At 39.3% G+C, this 22,476-nt stretch overlaps 1 protein-coding gene across 2 annotated transcripts in view; it reads right to left on the reverse strand.

Moving 5' to 3' along the window:
• The window catches only part of RABL3 (RAB, member of RAS oncogene family like 3), a 42,290-nt gene that overhangs the window by 17,108 nt on the left and 2,706 nt on the right, over window positions 1-22,476 (reverse strand). For both annotated transcript variants that reach the window (XM_049877518.1, XM_049877509.1), the window contains exons 2-4: window positions 20,344-20,435; window positions 5,638-5,767; window positions 2,426-2,540 (exon numbers count right to left, since the gene is read on the reverse strand). In XM_049877518.1, coding sequence (XP_049733475.1) covers window positions 2,426-2,540; window positions 5,638-5,767; window positions 20,344-20,435 — 337 coding nt within the window. The remainder of the gene's footprint in view (window positions 1-2,425; window positions 2,541-5,637; window positions 5,768-20,343; window positions 20,436-22,476) is intronic.

Here is a 22,476-nt window from a genome sequence, read left to right on the forward strand (position 1 = left end):
CAGGGGGGAGAGAGGCTACGGAATCTCTGCACTTTTTGCACAGTTTTTCTGTAAACAAAATGGTTACTGACTGGAAGAGATCCAGATTTATGCCTATTCCCAAGAAAGGTGATCCAACTGAATGTGGAAATTATAGAACAATATCCTTAATATCACATGCAAGCAAAATTTTGCTGAAGATCATTCAAAAACGGCTGCAGCAGTATATCGACAGGGAACTGCCAGAAATTCAGGCTGCTTTCAGAAGAGGATGTGGAACCAGGGATATCATTGCTGATGTTAGATGGATCCTGGCTGAAAGCAGAGAGTACCAGAAGGATGTTCCCCTGTGTTTTATTGACGATGCAGAGGCATTCAACTGTGTGGATCATAACAAATTATGGATAACATTGTGAAGAATGGGAATTCCAGAACACTTAATTGTGCTCATGAGTTGTTCGGACAGAGCAAGGGGATACGAAGTGGTTTAAAGTCAGGCAGGGTGTGCATCAGGGTTGTATCCTTTCACCATACCTATTCAATCTGTATGCTGAGCAAATAATACGAGAAGCTGGACTATATGAAGAAGAATGGGGCGTCAGGATTGGAGGAAGACTCATTAACAACCTGCATTATGCAGATGACACAACCTTGCTTGCTGAAAGTGAAGAGGACTTGAAGCACTTACTGATGAAGATCAAAGACCACAGCCTTCAGTATGGATTGCACCTCAACATAAAGAAAACAAAAATCCTCACAACTGCACCAAAAAACAATATCATGATAAATGGAGAAAAGATTGAAGTTGTCAAGGATTTCATTTTACTTGGATCCACAATCAACAGCCATGGAAGCAGCAGTCAAGAAATCAAAAGATGCATTGCATTGGGTAAATCTGCTGCAAAGGACCTCTTTCAAGTGTTGAAGAGCAAAGATGTCACCTTGAAGACTAAGGTGCGCCTGACCCAAGCCATGGTATCTTCAATCGCGTCGTATGCATGTGAAAGCTGGACAATGAGTAAGGAAGACCGAAGAAGAATTGATGCCTTTGAATTGTGGCGCTGGCGAAGAATACCATGGACTGCCAAAAGAACAAACAAATCTGTCTTGGAAGAAGTACAGCCAGAATGCTCCTTAGAAGCAAGGATGGGGAGGCTGCATCTTACATACTTTGGACATGCTGCCAGGAGGGATCAGTCCCTCGAAAAGGACATCATGCTTGGCAGAGTACAGGGTCAGCGGAAAAGAGGAAGATCCTCAACAAGGTGGACTGACACAGTGGCTGCGACAATGAACTCAAGCGTTAAGGACGACTGTAAGGATGGCTCAGGACGGGGCAGCGTTTCGTTCTGTTGTGCATAGGGTTGCTATGAGTCGGAACCGACTCGATGGCACCTAACAACAACAACAACAAAATGGCTCTAAAAAAAAAGTCTATTTAAAAAATATACATTTTAATGACTTTTGAACTATTTAGCAGGGTGCATTCCAATAGCATTATATTAATTCAGTGACCACCAGCAATGCATAAAAATACAAGTTCTTCTGCAATTTCCCCAGTATTGATTACTGTCAATAAAAAATGAAAAATTTTGTTTAACAAAAAAAAATCTATGGACTGGGAGAAATTATTTGCAAATCAAATATGTTACAAAGTATTATTTTGGAGGGTGTCTTAGTCATCCAGCGCTGCTATAACAGAAATACTACAAGTGGATGGCTTTAACAAAGAGAAGCTTATTCTCTCACAGTCCACTAGGCTAGAAGTCAAAATTTAGGGCGTCGGGTCCAGGGGAACGCTTTCTCCTTCTGTTGGCTCTGGAGGAAGGTCCTTGTGATGCATCACTCTTCTCTGGGTCTGGGAGCATCTCAGTGCAGGAACCTCAGGTCCAAAGGATGCACTGTGCTCCCGACGCTGCTTTCTTCGTGGTAAGAGGTCCCCATGTCTCTCTGCTTGTCTCTCTCTTTTATATCTCAAAAGAGATTGGCTTAAGACACTACCTAATCTTGTAGACCTCATCGATATAACTGCTGCTAATCCATCTGATTACATCATAGTGACAGGATTTACATTTAGGGAAATCACATCAGAAGATAAAATGGTGGACAATCATACAGAGGAATCATGACCGAGCCAAGCTGACAGATATTTTGGGGGACACAATTCAATCCGCGACAGAGGGTAAAACAAAACCAAAACCCACTGCTACAGAGTCGATTCTGACTCACAGCGACTATAGAGGACAGAGTAGAGCTGCCCCATCGGGTTTCTGAGGATGGAACCTTTATGGAAGCAGACTGCCACGTCTTTCTCCCACAGAGCGGCTGGTGGGTTTGAACTGCAGACCTGTCAGTTAACAGCCAAGTGCTTTAACCAGGGCTCCGTTTTAGAAAGTACACTCATACAAATGCTATTTCAAACTAAGTGTGAAGTAATTGGGCTTACCCATTCGTAACCAAGACTCCGGTTGGTGCCAAATCCCTGTTGAGAGCTTCCAATGACCAACGATACAAGTTTTGGGATGATTTCTTATTTGTTAAGTCATGTACTAAAATAATACCTACAATAATCAGAGAAAATAATATCAGTACTATAATAATTCCTTTTCATTTCACACCTGGCAAAGCAGAGTTTGGAAATACAAGTATTAGACTGTTTGATGCAACTAGTGTTCCAGTATGATTAACAAACTCAAAAGACACAATTATTTTAAAACTTCCTCTACGTAGTCTTACAAATAGCTAACTACAAAACTTTCTTGGTCAGTTATATAACTTATTATTCTATAAAGGCTTATAAAATGTCATTGAAACTTTTATAATGACCTTTCTTTTTTTTTTTTCATTCGACAAATACTGAATGCCTACTCCGTGTCTGGTCTTAGTTGTAGAACCACCTCATTAATAAAGAGAACAAAAACCACTTCGAGTACATAAATGATAATCATTCATAAGTTATATAGTTTGTGCACTGCACAGAGTACCACAGTGCCGTCAGAGGCATCAGTGTATCTACGTTACTAATAGTCGTGAAGAAGAATATTAGATAATAGACGTTTATTAAAATGGCATTGGTTTAATTTGCTACAATTGCTATTCTTTAGCTGAACAAAATGTCTTGTAGATTTCTTGGACCTAATCAACTCCAAGTCTAATTTTCTAGTTCTTTGAATTAATGTTTAGCTCTGTAAGTTTGCTATCTATGGGAGATTTAGTTAATAGAGCAGAAGAAATGTGCTACTAGAAGCAGGTAGGAAGAGATAGCCAAGAAATACGAATAGTGGAAAAAAAGATGGACTGTGGAGAGCTTGAGAAAGACAAAGTGTAAAAACACAAATACAATAAAATAGAATCAGTTAAGATCCTAGCTAGAAAGGCAAAACTGGCAATTATTATAGTAAGACATAGTTAAGAGAAAAATCTTTAATGCTAGTGGAATTTGGGGTATCGTCTTGTGGTCAAAGGCCGTAGGTTTTCAAACCTCTATCTGACATTTCCTGTATCACCCACAGTCTACTGTGAAAAGAGAACATGAAACTGATAAGTCCTCCATCCTCCAGATGTGGGATTCATCAATTTGAAACAGAAGGGCAGAAGAAGTAGAATATTTTGACTTCTTTAGTTTTTACAGCCATCTGTGCAACTAAGGTGCTCGCGTAAGCTACAGCTGGCTTGTTCAGCTAGCTCAGATAAACCTGTGTTTATCCTGGTGTCTGGAACAGAGATCTGCCTCTTGCTCCCATATCCAGTTGCACTCATTTGACATTCCTTAATGAGGGGTTCTATTGGGCAGCAAGGACACAAAATGGAGGATTCATTAAGATAAGGAATAATAAGCTTCTGCTGAGAGTACTGTTCCAGAGCTATGGTAAAAGAACACAGAAGTAGGTTTTTCAATAAACAACCTAATAGGGACCTTTTTTTCCTTTTTTAAACTTTAAGAAACAGAATATATTTCAGCTGTATCTGTAAAACCAACAGGACATTAAGTTCGTGATAACATTTGAGGAGACAAATCTTTAATGAATACTAGGTACAGAAAAGATAATCAAATAAATATGAATTTAGACAGATTTCTTTTTTAGCACATACAAGTTTGCAATTCAGAATTCTATGAAGTTTCTAGGACTTGAATGGTTTGATCTTTATTATTTATATATTTTTTTACCCTACCTCTTTCCCAAGGAGATCTAAATGACAAAAGGTATCATATGTTCAAAACTTCCCTTTGCTAGGTCAGATGGTAACTTCGACAAGTTATTTGAGTGATACAATGCACATTTATCACTTGATTCTTGGTTTAAACTAGGGCTCATTTTCTTCTTCGCTCTTCTCTAAGAAGTCATTTCTAACACTTTACCAGTTTTAAATTATCTTAATCTTTTCCTCATTTATATACACTGTGGAAACCCTGGTGGCACAGTGCTTGAGTGCTATGGCTGCTAACCAAAAGGTCAGCAGTTTGAATCCACCAGGCGCTCCTTGGAAACTCTATGGGGCAGTTCTACTCTGTCCTATAGGGTCGCTATGAGTCAGAATCGACTCGACGGCAGCGGGATATACATTGCGTTAATATATGCCATTATCGTATACTTTTTTCATGATGATGACATATTAATGTCATTATCTTGTAAGTATGTTTTGTGTCATTTATGAACATTTTATTTCATGACTGACACCTTCTCATGGATTTCTGACTAGCTGGGACATGGAACTCAACTACTACAACTCATCCTGTACTCTGAAGTGCGTATCCTATGGCGAGAACCTTCTCAACAGCTTTTTGTAGTGTCCACGACACCCTATGATGTAGGAAGACAATGCAAGAGGAATGTAAGGAATAAGGAAGGTACTCAATAAGTGCAATGCTTACCTAACACTGAGGGAGATCAAAGCACAGTGTAAATGAGATCCGATTACACATTTACCAGGAGAGGAGGGGTGAGGTGCCAAATCTTTTGATATTTTGATCAGAGGCAAAGTAAAATTATATTTCACAGTAAAAGATGTTTTAAAAAAGGAAAAATAAAAAGATAATGGAAGATACCCTAAAGGCATCAATGGTTCAGTCCCCTGACACATAATACATCTTTAGTTTTTACAGCCATCTGTGCAGGCATTCTATGAATTGCAATTACGTCTTCTATCAACACTTCCATCTGGAAGTCTGCTCCAGGTATGTGAATATTTGTAACTGGATGAAATTTCTGCACCCCCAGGCAGCTCTTTATAATTACGTAAGCCTCTCTGTAAGGAGGAGATGAAGAGTTCCCTGTATCTCTGTGACCTCTGGCTTAGAATGGACTGCTGATGGTTCTGCTGTATTTACTCGGTCGGCTGGAGAACAGCACTCCCAGGGGACGGTGTTTTCAAAGTCCCATGTTTTATGTCTTACGCCAAACATAACTTCCTCAATATTTAGTTCATGACAATAACATAACTAGAAACACTTAGATAAACCGGATATTTAATGTTCTGAATTGCCTGGTTAAAACCTAGAAACACAAACTGGAATGTGATATAAGAGTTGAAATCACGAATGGTGAATACCTTAGATCTTTCTCAAATTCAGACGAGTACATCATCTCAGCGCGTTCTACATCAGATGATCTCTACTCCTAGGTCATTCATAGATGGTAGGAATACAAAACACTTTACCATTTACGGAATTGTAGAATACTGCTCTTGTGCTTTTCACACTGCTGGCACTGCCCACAGAGCCTCCAACATCCCATAATTCTATGTAGTAAGTCTTCTCTTCTGGGGTGCCTTCTTTATAGTCATGAACCTACCAAATCAATAGATTAAAATTATTACAGCTACTGAAAAAACTAGTAAGGGCCTTCTTTCCAGTTTAAAGCACTGGACATTCCCTGTCAGCCATCAGCTTATCATTATATAAACCACAATTTCTCTGGGGTCACACTCCCCATCTATAAAATGGAAGGTACTGGTGTTAATATCTAACATCCGTCCCAACTTTAATATTCTGTGGTTTGCCCTGGAATGGTGGTGTAACAGAAGAAAGTGGTTTTTATCTTTGTGACAAAGGTGTAAATTTTATTAAATTGCCACTTGGCCTCCTACAACATTTTTTTTTCTTCGCTCCATTGCTTTTACTGAGTACTTCTCAAATTATGAGGCAGCGTCAATTCCAATTACGTAAAGTACTACCATTCCCATCTTTCTAATCAAATTGCTTTCTTAAAGATGCCAATGGCTCTCTCACCAAATCCGAATGCCTCTACTATTTTCAGCCCTTTTCTGGTGCCTTGTTGAAACATTTTCTTTTACTGCCCCCTATCCTGATTCATCTCACTCTCCATTATTTCTGTCCCTTTTACTGGGTTCTCTTTATCATAAATTTGTGACTATTTTCTAAACCTCAGTTCTTAACCTCTGTTCTTTCCCCTACAACATCTTCTTGTGTTTCAGACACCTTTGGTTCACTAAACCAACAGCTATTCCCCAGTTGCCTTTTCCCATGCCCCCTCTTACTATACAGACTGGAAAGCCAGATGCCACTTTGCTTTTTCGGCAGTTAGGGATGGCCCCGTGATCTAGGTCTGCCCAATGACACTTAAGGGGAAGTCTGCTGGAGACTTCTGGGAAAGCTCTTGCTTTTCCTGATAGAAGGAGCAAATGTTGATGCTGTGCCTTCTCCCTTTTCCCTGCCTTGAACAAAGGCACAATGCTTGGAACTACAGACGCGATCATGCATGCCTCCTAAGGATCCTATCCAATCTTTTGAGTTGCTGTTGTCAGTTTGATCCCATACAGTTCTTAAAAGAGCATAATGCTCAAAGCAGACATATTTTACTAGTTAAGCTAAACTATTGTTTGGTTTTACAAAGACTTCAGGGAACATTTTTGTTTTAAGGTTTAAAGATTATTTCAGGGCAATAGTTTCAGGGGTTCATCCAACCATCATGGCTCCAGGAAGTCTAGAGTCCGTGAGAATTTGAAATTCTGTTCTTCATTTTCCTCTTTTTGATGAAGATTCTTTTATTGAATCTTTGATCAAAATGTTCAGTAATGGTAGCCAGGTATCATCCAGTTCTCCTGGTCTCCTGGCAAAGGAGGCAGTTGTTCATACAGTCAATTAACCACACATTCCGTATCCTCCCCCTACTCCTGATTCTCCTTCCTCTGTTGTTCCAGGTGGATAGAGTCCTATAATAATTCTTGGTGATTTCAATATTTATATAGATGACCTTTTCAATATGCTGGCCTCTCAGTTCCTTGCCCTTCTCTCTTCCAATGATCTGGTTCTCTACTGAGTTTCAGTTACTCATTGGCATGGTCATACCTGAGTCCTTGTAAGCACCAACAACTGTAACCCCTCCATAATCTCAAGTCTGAGCATCTCATTCTCTGATCACCTATCTTCCTACACTGACCCACCACCCTGCATCTGTACCCACATAATTTGCCTTCCCTCCTGCTATTAGAGATGGATTGTCTGTGCTCCTAAGGGCAATGTCTCCTCTTGTCCATAAAATCTTATGCTCTCTTGCTCACTCAAAGATGTAACTCCACCAATTCTCCCCTCTCTCTATCAATAATTTTCCCTTTCTGCTAGATAATTCTCACCCACATGCAAAATACCACAGTTTTCCTCATCTTATGAAACAAAAAACCTCCTGACTTCTTGTCCTCCTTCAGCTACCATGCCACTTCTCTGTTCGTTTTTATAGCAAAACCTCTCCAAAGAAAGTCTATTTGAACCTGTAATCTTTTTTCTCATATTTTCTTTTGAACTCATTCTTATCAAACTTTTTCTCAAGCACCACACTGAACTATTCCTTTTTGAGGTCACCAATGATCTCCTCATTGCTAAATCAAATGGTCAATGATCAGTGTTCACCTTACTCCACCATTTGACATAGCTGATCATTCCTTCTATCTTGCAATACTTTCTTCATTTACCTTCTGGGACATTATACTTTCTTGGTCTTCTTCCCACCTCAATGGCTAATCCTCAGTCTCCATTTTTCTGATCTCTAAACTACTAGAGTATCCCAATGTTTAGTTCTTGGATCTCTTTTCTTCTCCAGCAACACTTGCTCTCTTGGCAATTTCATCTATTCTTATAACTTTAAATGTTATCTTTATGCTGATGAATTCCAAATTCATATCTATCCTGGACCATCCCTTGAAATTCAGGCTAGCATACCTACCAGATTACAACTTGAATGTCTAACATGCTCCTCAAACGTTAGTCCAAAAATATTTCCTGATATTCCTCTCAAAACTACTCTCTCAGTTTTCTCTGTCTCAGAAAGGAAACTCCATCTTTTCAGTTGACTTGGACTAAAAACTTAAGAGTGACCCTTGACTCTTCTCTTTTAAATATATTAAAAAATACATCACCGCCTCCGCTATTACCCCTTGAGAAAAGCCTCTATCCATTTCTTTGCCAAGATTAATGTAATGGTCTCTCAGTTGGTCTCCCTACTTGAGCCTTGGTACCCCCTCCCTCATTTATTTTCCACACAGAAGCTACAGTGATCCTTTAAAAATGCAAGTTAGGTCATATTACCTTTCCACTCAAAACGCTCCAATGACTTTGTCACTCAGAGTAAACTCCAAAGTTTCTCCTTTTCTCACAGTCTAGATTCTTCAAGCACTTATTTTCTGTACTATATAGCTATTTCAGGAACAAATTCTGATATATGGCAACCTTACCTATACAGTTAAGAGCCACAGTATAGCATGGGGGTTCTTAAAAGGGGTGTATGTCAGAATCTTCTAAGACCTTTTTTTTGAGAAATACACATGCCAGACCTCATTCCAGACCTACTGAATCAGGACCTTTAGGGTTCAGTCCTAGGCGTGGATACGTGGAAAAATTCTCCAAACGATTCTGATGTAACTTCTATTTAAGGACTACTGACTTTATTAAATTGGACTATTTTGGTATCAAGAGGTCTAGATTATTGTCCTTGATTGCCACTGGTTATTCCTGGTAGCCAGTTTCTTTGCCTATAAAAGGAGTTGTATTAGGTGATTTCTAAAGTATTTACTAGCTTTGAAATAATAATTTAAAAAAAAGGTAGCTCAGTAGTTAACATAAATGTCATAAAATGCACTAAAGCACACCTACTATATTCAACAAAATGCTTCACACTTCCGGTTATTTGCAATTTTTTTTGTCCAAGATTGTTTGACCCAAGGAAAGGGTTAAATAAATAAGGTACCTATAGAAGTTACACTGACATAAAGAAAAGACAATTATGAGACTGACAACAAAGAGGGTAGGGCAGAAAAATGAGAATAACAAAGCCACAGCAGTTTGGGACCATTATGGATAATGGAAATTAACCCTCCAGACTGTGATAAAAGGTATCATTATTTTGCTATGTGGCACAAATAACTGATAAAAAGTGATCATGCCAAGTCATCAATAAAGAGGTTTAACTACATGAGTTATGTTTAAGAACGCAGAGGCATATATATTTTAGCGAGATTTTTAAATCAAAACAACTGAAACAATACAAAGAGCTATAAGGGGTGAGTTATCAGTTATTAAAAAGCTCAGCTGCTTCCGTGATGCTTCCCTGCCCCTGCCCTCCTCCCCTGCCCCGAACAACCAGCGTGGCTTAGCTGCCCTCCTGTTTGCTCCCGTAACACCCGTACTCTCGTCTATCATCTCACTAACCACACTGTCATATTTATCTGCCCACATCTTTCCTATTAGGCTCTAAGCTTAAGGACAGGAACCCTGTATTCTTCATCTTTGTAGCTCCAGAAAAGAGCATAATATCGGCACATAATAGATACTTCGATGTTTGTTAAGTCAATGAATAGATTTAGGAAAACTTATCCTCTAAGATTTTATAATACTCAATTTATTATTTTACTGAATCCCAAACCAACCAAACCACCAAACCTACTGCTGCTTAGTCGATTCCAGCTCATAGTGACCCCTTAGGGTTTCCAAGGCTGTAAATCTCTACGGAAGCAAACTGCCACATCTTTCTCCCATGGAGCCGCTGGTGGTTTTGAACTGCCAACCTTCCAGTTAGCAGTCGACTGCTTTACCCACTGTGCCACCAGGGCTCCTTACGGAATTACAGTAATTCTCAAGTATTGTTCTGAGAATGAACTAAATGAGAATAGGAAGTCTGTTAAAAATACAGATTCCTGGACCACCCCTAAAGCTTCTGGGGGTAGTGCTCAAAAATCTGTGTTTTTTAAAAAACCTCCCTATGGGACCCTAGGAATCCACATGGGGGCCTGGTAGTGCAGTGGTTAAGTGTCTGGCTGCCAACTGAAAGGTCTGCAGTTGAAATCCACCAGCCACTCCTTGGAAACCTTATGGGGCAGTTCTACTCTGTCCTAGAAGGTTGTTATGAGTCAGAATCGACTTAACGGCAACGGGTTTGGGTTTTTTAAGGGATCCTGATACAGAGTTACATTTGGCAACCACTGCAATACACTACTTTTTTGCTCTGAAGTTACTTGAAATGTCTAATGTTACCTCCCCTGAAAGACTGTAACTCCTCTGAGAACAGTCATCATGTTATATAATCCCAGGGCAGTCTGCTCTCTCAGCCTTGCAGTGTTATCAAGTCTGTCAACCAACTCTCTCTGGCTACATACACTCCCAAGCCAGTGTGACCCCATTCATTTATACTCTCCTCCACCGTAAAATACTTTCTCTAATCAAATCTTCTCATCCTTCCAGAATTAGAAGAGAAGGTACTCTCTTTCCAACTTGCTTGATCATATCTGACTGTTTAACTTAATTCAAATGGAATGAGTCCTAAGAGCTTTAAACCTGTGGCTTGCAGCTTGTAGCTATAGCATTATATCTTTTACATAAATGAGTGATCTCCAAGGGAAAACTTGACACTATAACAAGTATTGCTCTTGACGCAATAAGTGGTACCTCGATGCTAATACTAAAAGCCCAACATAATTGGGGGTAATGCTAAACTATAAGAAATTTGTTTTATATTTAAATCAGGTCACCAAGGACCTGGTATTTAAAGTCATTACAGACCTTAGCACCTGGCAGATGCTCTAGGCGCTAAGGTCTATAATGACTTTAAATACCAGGTCCTTGGTGACCTGATTTAAATATAAAACACATTTCTTATCTGCCAGGCGCTCCTTGGAAACTCTATGGGGCAGCTCTACTCTGTCGTATAGGGTTGCTATGAGTTGGAATTGACTTGATGGCACTGGGTTTACAAACTTACTGTTACTGAGTTACACGAGGAAGGATTTTCTCAACAGGAAGCAACACCGTGTGCTGATTATCAAACGGAAAAAGGAACCACACTCCTCAATGTTTCTGTCTACACGGACCTTCTCATTTACTCACCTCTTTACTTTTTATCAGAAAGCAAACCAAGACTAAGAACAAAAGGTTTTTGGCTCCGTTGAAGAGTTCACTCGTTTATAACTTTTAAAAAGCAGAAGCCAATTTAGTAAAGAAAACGACACATGCTAAAAAAGCAAACTGTATGTCATAGACACTTCTCAATAAGTTTGGTTTAATACTCCTGACTGCAGAATTACACTTAAAAAGAGGCAGGAGACTAGGAGGTCTGGGAGAGAACCGGGAGAAAAGAGAGGAGGGTAGAAAAGAACAACTGGGAGAGTGTACCTGGGGAGCAGGAACTGAACTTGTCTCATTCCATGCTGTACCTCCAATTCATCGCACAGTGCCTGGTACCCACAACGTATGCAATGTATTTACTGAATGAACAAATGAATGAGTGAATAATATAAAGATTATTGCTAATTGCCTATTCCTTTTCAGTGACTCTTCTTTTGCTTTCAGCCAAGCTCATTTCCTCTTTTTTGAAAAAACCTTCCATTATTTGACTTCTAAAAATGGTGAAAGATTGATTTAAATCTGTCTCTATTTCCTCTCTGCCTGCTCGCATCATTTGGTTTCTGCCACCTGTATTTCACTGTACTTTCAAACGTCAGTTTGAAAAATCCAATGTGTTTTTTTTCCCCCCCTTTTTTCTCATGCTTATATCTCTGCAGTATTTCATACTGAAAATCAATCCCTCCTTTGAATCCTTCTTTGCTCCTGTGGTATTTCACCATCTTGGCTACCTACTACTTCTTTGACCAATCATTCCCTGACCCCTCTTTAACCTTCAACTCTCTATACAAGGTCCCAAGGTCCTCTCTCTGCTCTTCTCTTTCTAAAAACCTCAACAACTCCCATGGCTCAGCAGATGATTCCAACTCAGAATTCCTTCCTGAGTTTCCGCACCTCACTTCCACTTGCTTTCTGTGCAGCTCCAGCTGGATAGCTAGCCGATACCTCCCTCTACCCTGTCAGAACGAACTCATCATTTCCTCCTCTTTCACATGTAATACATCCCCCTTCTTGGGGAATAGTCCATCCACCCAGTTGTCCAAGCCAACCATTCAACAGTTAACAGCTGGTGTAATTTTTCGTTTTTCTCAAGCACCTCACGTTGTCTTTTCAACTGCTATAACATTTATTTTCTTTAACAGCACTGTCCAGTAGAACTTTTTGCGATGATGTCAATGTCCAATATAGTAGCCGTCAGCCATATATGACTATCAAGTACCTGCAACGCGGCTAGTTCAACTCAGGAACTAAATCTTAAATTAAATTAAAATTAGCCACGAAGCTAGTGGCTACCATACTGAGCAGCATTAGGATATTTTTCTCACCGTTCTGGAACATTTTGGAACAGCATAGTGGTTAAGAGCACGGGCTCTTGAACCAGACTTCCTGGGTTTGAACCCCAACTCCATCACTCACTAGTGATGTGACCTTAGACCAGTCATTTCACACCTCTCCTCTGGGCCTCAATTGGGTTGTTGTAGGAATTAAATGAGTTGTGTGTAAAATGAATGCCTAGTAAGCACTATAAAATGTTAGCTATTGTTATTATTGTTGTTTTAGGTCCATTCTTCCGTCCACTACATACATAATACCACATTAAACAATAAATGTATATATACATATATATAAAAACCCATTGCCATCCAGTCAATTCCAACTCATAATGGCCCTATAGAACAGAGTAGAACTGCCCCAAGAGTTTCCAAGGAGTGCTTGATGGATATGAACTGCCAACCTTTTGGTTAGCAGTCGTAGTACTTAATCACTACGCCACCAGGGTTTCCATATATGTGTGTGTATACAGGGTCGCTATGAGTCGGAATCGACTTGACGGCACTGGGTTTTTTTGTTGAGTGTGAGTGTGTGTGTATATATATATACAAACCAGGAGGAACCCTGGTGGCACAATGGTTAAGCACTCGGCTGCTGACCAAAAGAAAGGTTGGTGGTTTGGACGCACCCAGCGGCACTGCGGGAGAAAGACCTGACCATCTGTACGGGACAGTTCTACTCTGTCACGTGGGGTCGCCATGAGTCGGAAATCCACTCAACAGCACCTAACAACAACACCCCAACATATATAAACCTAGTCCCACTTACCAGATCCCATCTTATATTCTTTGTGACATAAAGACCACGCCTTTTTGATTGTAGCGCTTGTACACTGTTATGCTGCCCAAAGAGGAATTCAATAAATACTGATTGTACGTAATGCGTAAATCAGAGTTAAAACCCCATTAAAGCAACAAAATGACGAAGTCAATTTTCTTATAATTTGTGAAAAGATTAAATTCTGCAAATCTTGTTTTCATAATTAAGAGTGACCATGCAGTTGTATTAGTCCCATTACCCTCAACTAGTGAAGTTAGAAGAATGAAGAATACCACAAAATAAAACTTTTCTCCCCTTCCCCTTCAGTTCAGTTATGAACAACCTCTGCACTCAAGGCTAAATTCAAAATGTGAATAGTTACCGAGTACATATATTAAACTCATCAGCTTCACCTAGTACTTGGAACAATTGCACTGTCATCTTTATCACTCTATTTTTAGTTGGCTCTTAACAGATCTGAAGTGAGCTAAACGAGGAAACCATGCGTATTTATGGACCTACAGCAATTCTGGAGACCCCTCTCACAGGTTTCAGTAACACAGAAGCTGTATTTGCAATATAAAAGCTGCTGTGGAAGACAGAGTTCTTTCAAGCTATTTAGGTAAAAGCTTTATAAAATTTAATCATTCTTTCTAAAGAGAACTGTTCACTTTATCATAACAACAGTCAGAACGATTTACATGTCTGTGACAACTTTTCTTGAGGTTATGGTTTTAAAATGCCTTTTACTTATGGTGTCACTCAAGAAAAGTATTCTTCCCAAAGTTGGAACACAGAGATCAACCAATCTAGGATACAATGAACAGTAATAAAAGCAAGGTCATTTTCAGCCCCACATGTCCCATTCTTTCATAATGATGCAATTCAGGTCAGACTGGTTTTAAAGGAGTCAATGAGTACCACACTCATTCCAGTAAAGTCAGTCACATCATAACATGGCATTTGCCTTGACTGCTGTAGCTTTTATCCCAGCCTCCTTGTGGGCAGTTTTATGCCCTTCCCAGTGTTCCTTTTAAGTACAGAGCAAATGTAAACATCTGCAAACAGTCCAGTATAAGCTGACTCAAAGCAACTCTACTTTCTCCAAAAGCAGAGGTTTCCAAAGGGGAATGCTGCTGTTACTTCTAAAACTTGGTAAGAATCTTGAGAACTAACTTATCTCATGTTGTCCTAGTCACTGAGACTTGTGCTGAAGTCCTTACAGACACAACCAAATCTCCACCCTCATACACAGGGGACTGTCAGAACAAAGCTGCTTTTGGGAATTTTGACACCAGCTACCCCAAGACACTTTATATCCCAGTTATCTTTGGTTGGAAACCCTGGTGGTGTAGTGGTTAAGAGCTATGCCGTTAACCAAAAGGTAAGCAGTTCAAATCCATCAGGGGCTCCTTGGAAACCCTATGGGGGCAGTTCTACTCTGTCCTTTGGGTCGCTATGGGTCAGAATCAACTCGACGGCAACACGTCAAGTCCAAGTGTATCTTTGGTTATCATACATATTGGGCCTTTAATTGGTATCTCATATTTTTGCCCACAAACTGCTTTCTGCTTCCTCCGTCCACCCATCATTCAACCTCCAGTTGATCCCTTTCTCCAAATTTTCCCACTCTCCTCCTGGAACAGTACTCCATGGTTCCAAAATCTCATCACGCCCTAGCCTTAGCCGCATTCTATTAACTGACACCTGCCTCCACCCTGAAGATACAACTTCTCCTGTCCCCTCTCAGATGGATACTGTTCATTCTTCTACATTCTGACTAGTTTGGGGTTGAGAAACAAGAAATGCCTTGCTTATCATCTAAAGCTATTTCTAGTACATTATCAAAGGATTATAAGAAAACCCCATGTTTTTCTGAGGCTTGGGAACACCTAGCTATCCTCCCTTCCCCATCTGCCTTGTTGTTGACACCTACCAGCCTCCTGTCAGCATCTGCTCTCAGTCTTGCCCCTCTGTTGCAGGTCTTGCATTAACTACTTCTGTATCCACCTGGAAAACTCATTCCACGCCTGACCCAGTATTCCTCAAAGTGCTATCCAAATACACCAGAATCATCTTAGGTGCTCCATAAAATACAGATTCCTGGGCAACATGCACAGCTCTGAACCACAATATCCGGTTTACGGCAAGCCCAAATATCAAACTAAAAGACTAAGATCCGTAGACTAATTATGAATAAAAAAAATCTAACTATCTTCTCTTTATGAGAGACACACCTTAAACATAAGGACACAGAAAGCGTGACAGTTAAAAGGTGGAAAGAGGATACACCATGCAAACACTAACACAGATAAGTTGATGTAACTATGTTAATATAAGACAAAATAGACTTTCAGATAAGATGTATTACCAGATATACAGAGAAACATATCACAGTGATAAAATGTTAACTCCTTCAGAAAGTTTAAATATTTTAAAATTAGTATAAACCTAATAATATAACCTCAAAATATATAGATGAAAAAGCTGACACAAGTAAAATAAGGAACAGTCAAGTCCACACTTATAATTGAAGATTATAATACTCATTTCTTAACAACTGGTGAAGTAAACAGCCAAAAACATTAGTAAAGAAAATATTTGAACAAAATGGTGAACAAACTTGACCTAAGATTTGAACAAAATCACGAACAAACTTGACCTATTTAGAATGCTGCATCCAATAAATTACAGAATACACATTCTTTTCAGCTGCGCATGGAGTATTTACCCAAACTGACAGTGTAATGGGACATAAGACAAATTTCAAAGGATGAAATCATACAGTGTATGCTCTCCGAGCACAAGGAAATTAAGCAAGAAATCAATAGTTAAAAGATACCATTCTTGGAAATGAAGCAGTAGACTTCTAAATAACCCATGAGTCAAAGAAGAAATTACAATGGAAATCAGACAATATTTTGAGCTAAATAGTAATAACTGAAATGTCAGGGATGTAGCTCTGATTAGACAGAAATTTAGACCTTAGAGCTCTAAAGAATGCCTGAGAAAATAAATCAAACAACTGCCCATTTTAAGAAATTAGAAAAAACATAGCAATATTAAACCCAAAGAAAGTATGCACACAGTGAAGGTAAAAGCAGAAATTAATGAAATAGAAAATAAACATATAAAAAAAACAAGAAAGCCAAAAGCTGGTTCTTGAGAGGATCTGGAAAGACTGATCAAGAAAATAAGAGAAAAGCTACAAATTACTGATACCACGACTGAAAAAGGTAGTATTATTTCAGATACTACAGATATTGAAAGATAATAAGATATGAAAACAAATTTATTGATAATAAATTTGACAATTCACATGAAACTAACAAATTGTTTCAAAAACAAAAGCTACCAAAGCTGACACAAGAAGTACAGAAATATTTTCTATTTATTACTGAAACTGAATGTTATTTAAAAATTTCCCACTAAGAAAAGCTTAGGTACAGATGGTTTCACCTATGAATTCTTTCAAATAGCTAAGGAAGAAATAAAACCAATCTCAAACAAGCTCTTCCAGAGAACAGACACAGAGAAAATACTTTCCCACTTATTTTATGAGGGTAGCATAACCCCGATACCCAAAACCTACAAGAAGATTATAAGAAAGGAAAATAAGCCAATCTTTTTCATGAATTTACATTTAAATATGTGAAGAAAAAAAAAAGTTAGCAAACTGAATCTATTGATATATGAAAAGACTAATACATCAAGACCATATTGGATTTATTCCAGGAATGCAAGATTGGCTTAACAGTTAGAAATCAATCAACATAATTTACCAGAGTAACAGAATGAAGCAGGAAAATCACGATTATCATTAAAAAGCAACTGATAAAACTCAACACCCATTCATGACACAAAATCTCATCAAAACAGAAATAGAAGAGAATTCCTTTATACCCTCTCCTCACTGACATGGTTAGGTTCCAAAGACCAGGTCGTTATGCAAAATCGCTGTTACACAAAATGGAAGATGATTGCGTCAGATTACAAAATGGATGATGACCACATCATTACATACCTGCCAAAGCACTGACAATCATGGCCCAGCCAAGCTGACACATAACCTTAGCCATCACAGCCAATGCTACTCTTATCTAGCACCGTGGCATTCATTACTGCCAGATGTATATCGTTAATGTGCAAAACAGTCGGATAGTGGATTTTTTACTACTGTTGTAAATGTGAAATGTTGGATGATGAGATAGTTGATAAGGGAGGAGAAGGTATGATCTGACAAAGCATGTTGTTGTTATTTTAACTCACGGTGACCCCATGGTTTCAGAATAGAATTGTACTCCACAGCGTTTTCATGGCTGTGAGCTTTCAGAAGCAGATCATTCGGCCTTTTTTCTAGGTGACTCTAAGTGAGTTCAAACCACCAACCTTTTGGTTCATAGCTGAGCACTTAACCATTTCTGCCACACAGGGGCTCCATTATATTGAAAATTTCCCCTAAGACTGGGAATGAGACAAATTAAATTTCCCATTACTACCTCTGTTCAATATTGTACTGGAGGTTTTAGCCAATACAACGAGACAAGGAAAAAAAAATAAAGGAAAAGGTAAGTAACATGAGTAGACTAGGCTCTGGGTAGGGATGGGACTAAAGGCCAGGGCAGAGATGGGGGGGTGAGGGGTGCAGAAATCTGAACCAAAGTTCAATTTCAGCTCCAGACTGTAAAGCTTCTCTGGTCCTCTCAATAACCTGTACGCAAGTAGATGAAATAAAAGGCTCACAGAGGTAAAGTTGACTAAAAAAAAAAAAAAAACTTATTCTTTAATAAGCAAAAGGCAATATGGGGGCTGACCTAGGATTTAGAGGTTCAAATCTAAGATTCTTTTCGATATATCACGCTCTCTCACAGAAAGAGATCTAGAAAAGTCCAAGGGGAAGTTGTGTCCAGAACTATGGGTTCTCCCAAACCTAAGTAAAGTTGCCTTTGAACTCATTATCTAGGATTTGTTTCTCTTCTATATCTAGGACTTTGGGCATTCTGATGGGCTGAAATGATACAGACAGGTCCCCTCCTACGTCAAACTCATGGAAATGCTGGAAAAGTGTGGGGGGAAAAAAAAAGAGAGAAAGAAAAAAGAAGTCAAGCTCAAAGAAAGAAAGGGAAATTCCTAGATTCTTGAAATGAAGAAAGAACTTAAAATCAGAGTGCAAAGTGGGAACTGGCCCAGATTCAGATACGGCTCCAGTGGCCGGTATCTGGAGTTTCAGTGCCCATCTAGGAAGAGCAGATCTCTTTTCCAGCTTTTAAGGCAAAGGTGTATGTGGATGAGTGATAACAACTAGCCTGCAGTTCTCTTCAGGAAATCCTTGGTGGGCTGCCCAGTCAGCCAAAGACAGAGTAGGAAAAACTTTGTCCAGTGGCTCAGAAAAGCAGCAAAAACGTGCTGCATGTCAAGAACCTTGGGTGGGGAGTGGTAGAGAGTGAATAAAACGTCCACAAGAAACGGGAATCTCAGGCCTGTGCCACATTCAGATGCTGGGGAATTTACATTACCTATTTTTTTTTTTATACCAAAAAACAAACCAAACCATTGCCATCGAGTCGATTCCAACTCAGAGAGACCCTACAGAACTGAGTAGAACTGCCCCATAGGGTTTCTGGGGAGCGGCTGGTAGATGTGAATTGCCGACCTTCTGATTACAAGCTGAGCTCTTAGGCACTGTGCCATTAAGGCTGTCACTGCCTTAATCAACCACTTAACTCTAACTATTGTCTCTGAGTTCTGTGTGGTTACTGCAATGGGTTATTGAATACACAAGAGAAGTGGAGAGTGCCATGGGAGGGACGGCTGGGGTCAGAGCTGGTAAAATGTTAGAGAGTGGAGGTATGCCTGGCATCTACCTCCCAGGGATCAGCCTTGGGCCGATCTTGGTTCACATTATGCCCCCTGAAGTCAGATGGGCTGTGATGATGCTACTACTATCACTACTCCCACCATTTTACAAATGGCTTCAAAGAACTGAAAAGAAGTAACTATCAGTTTCCCAGTGCCGTCTTAACTACTATTCCTACTTCTTTGTTTTTTAACTCCAAGGAGAGAGCTGTGTCAGCAGAAGAAAGACTTGCTCTGAACTAGCCAAGATCAGAAAAGACCAACAACATCTGGGAAGATATTTAATGTAGTGGAAACTTCACCTGCGCCTTCCTAAATATGAAATGGAACAGATGACCTAGACGTGAGGCTCCAAAAGCTTTTGCCTTGACACTGTATTTCCAGGCATAGCTTAACTGAACTCTAGATATACATCACAGTAATTAAAACTGATGTCTCTGGGAATACACTGAGTTCAAACCTTGGCTCTGCTTCTTATGACCTGAGTGAATCTGGTCAAGTTACTTTACTTCCCTATGCCTTAAGTTTCTGTACTATATCTCACAGTTTGGAAAAGATTAAATAGACAGACGTGTAAAGGATTTAACATAGTGCCTGGTACAGAGCAGGTGATTAATAAGGTAGCACAGTGGTTAAGTGCTCAAGTTGCTAACCAAAAGGTCAGCGGTTCGAATCCACCAGCTGCTCCTTGGAAACCCTATGTATGGGGCAGTTCTACTCTATCTTATGGGGTCACTATGAGTTGGAATTGACTCCATGGCAACAGGGTTTGGTTTAATGTTATTACTTAGTCTTGTTTACAGTACTATAATTTGATCATACAATCTGAAGGCACTATCACCATCTTGGAAAACCTGGTGGTGTAGCAGGTAAGTGCTGAGGCTGCTAAACAAAAGGTCAGCAGTTCAAAACCACCAGGCATTCCTTGGACACTCTATGAGGCAGTTCTACTCTGTCCTCTAGGGTCGCTATGAGTCAGAACTGACTCCGTGGCAACAGATTTGGACTTTTTTGGTTTATCACCATCTTTAATATAACTATTGAAAAACCAAAACATAAAAGGCACATACTCTGACATCCACTGAGCAGCCCACAGTCCACGATGGATTTCCCAGCACTTGATTTTGGCATAAGAGATGAACTAGTGAAGATTTGCCAACACCTGTAAAAGATACAACACTCTATTCAGGTAAGTGTAAGAGGCATGCTTGAAATCTATTCTGGCATGAATAAGATAGGAAATGTGCAAAAATAATGAGACGTAAAGCATGGCTGTTAAAAGGGTGTTCAAACTGTATCAACAATACAATAAACCTTATGAACAAGGTGAAAAAGATGGTCGAGGGAAATGGTCCTCAAATTCAGCATGCAGCAGAATCACCTGGAGGGCTTGTGAAAACAGACCTTGCTGGTTCCCACCCGGGAAGTTTCTGATTCAGCAGGTCTGTGGTGGGGACCAAGATGCTGCACTTTTAACAAGTTCCCAGGTGATGCTGATGCTACTTGTTTAGAGGCTTCCTTTTGAAAACCAATGGTCAAGGGAAATTTCATGTAAACTAAACCATTCCTTTTGAATGATTTCACCTAATTAGCCTGTTTTAGAATTATAACATCTTAATAGATCTTAGAGGTAATCTCCATCCTGAATACCAATTTAGAGGTCCCTTTCACAGGTCTTAGATGGTTAGATGGTCTTCCAGACTGTTCTTGAGCACTGTCAATGACAGGGGTTCACCTTTCACGATTTCCTATTTAGACACTCCAGTTCTCTAATATAGTGATTTAAAAAAGTCAGCCAACCACTTGGTGGAGACAATTCTACTCCCTCTTTTACATTCTGGTCCTTTACCTTAGACAATATTTTATCTTCTTTCAGGCCTCCTGGGCTCAGGGGTTACTAAGGCTAACGGCAGCATTCTGACATTTGTATGATGAGAAAAGGGAATGAACTCTCTTCCTACACCTGTCGGTGGAGTCATTCATTTAAGAGCATCCTGGGAACGCCGCATGCCAAGCACAGCTGGTGAATCTTTATGCGTCACTAGTTGTACTGAAGAGTTAGATCACCTCTGATGTGCGCTATCAAGTATCGACCTTTTGCTTATGTTTATTTTTATAAAAAGTTATATTTACAAAAAAATCTAGAAGACACTTATGTCTTCTCGAAGACAAAAGCACCTGAAGACCACTACTGTGTAGGTTTATCTAATCCCATAACCAGGGTTTTTCTATAAACATGTTATTGTGGTCATACATACAGTGCGTACTTAAAACAACAGCATCGCATGAATGTAATTCCTGTCACTGAATTGTACGTGAAGACTGCTGAAATGTCAGATATTTTGTTACATGTATACTTACCACGATAATAAACAAAATAAAATAAAAACATTTTAAGACTTCGTTTACACAGCTTGTTCTGTCTGGAATATTCTACTCCCTGTCCCCATCGGCCTGGTGAATTAATCTTTCAAGACTCAGTATTATTGCAATTGTGGTCTTTTCTGACTCCACACAGGTAGAGCTGAGCACAACATCCTGAGTCTTCATTGTACCCTGTATGTTTTCCTACAGAGCACTTAAAACATATCATTTGTTTGTTTATAGGTTTTATTCACTCTGTTCAGTTTTAAGCTTTTTGGGGTTTGTGGCTGTTTTACTCATCTTTTTATCTCCAGTACTCAGAACAGGGTCTTAATTAGTATTTACTTAGTGACTACATTTTTCCATGTTATTACAAAATCTTTATAAACATTTTTTATGTCTCCATAGTATTTCAGAAAGTAGACATAATAATTTACTTAACTACTCCCTTATTATTAGACACTTAGGGTTGTTTGAACTTTTCACTATCCTCAGAAAATCTTTGCTGCTTAAACTTTTGTTTAAAATTAGATTTCTGCGTATATCTCCCCAGAAGTGAATTTAAGAGTAAAAGGAAATGAACATTTAAAGTTCTTGATGTATCCTGACAAACACTTTCCATCTGGTTGCTGCCACTAGCCACAGGAGGCTGCGTGTCTTGTTCCACCTCAGCAGTGTCACGTAGTTGCTTTTTCAACTCTGTTAATTTGATGAGAGAAAAAGAAGTGACATCTTGTTTTAGTCTGCATTTCTTTACGTTCCGGTAAAGATATGTTTTTGTTCATCTTTGCTAATCAGTGGTTTTTCCTCTTTAATGAATTATCTGCTGATGTGTTCTG

Source organism: Elephas maximus, chromosome 1 (genome assembly GCF_024166365.1).
Source record: "Elephas maximus indicus isolate mEleMax1 chromosome 1, mEleMax1 primary haplotype, whole genome shotgun sequence".
Classification (NCBI taxonomy): Eukaryota; Metazoa; Chordata; class Mammalia; order Proboscidea; family Elephantidae; genus Elephas; species Elephas maximus.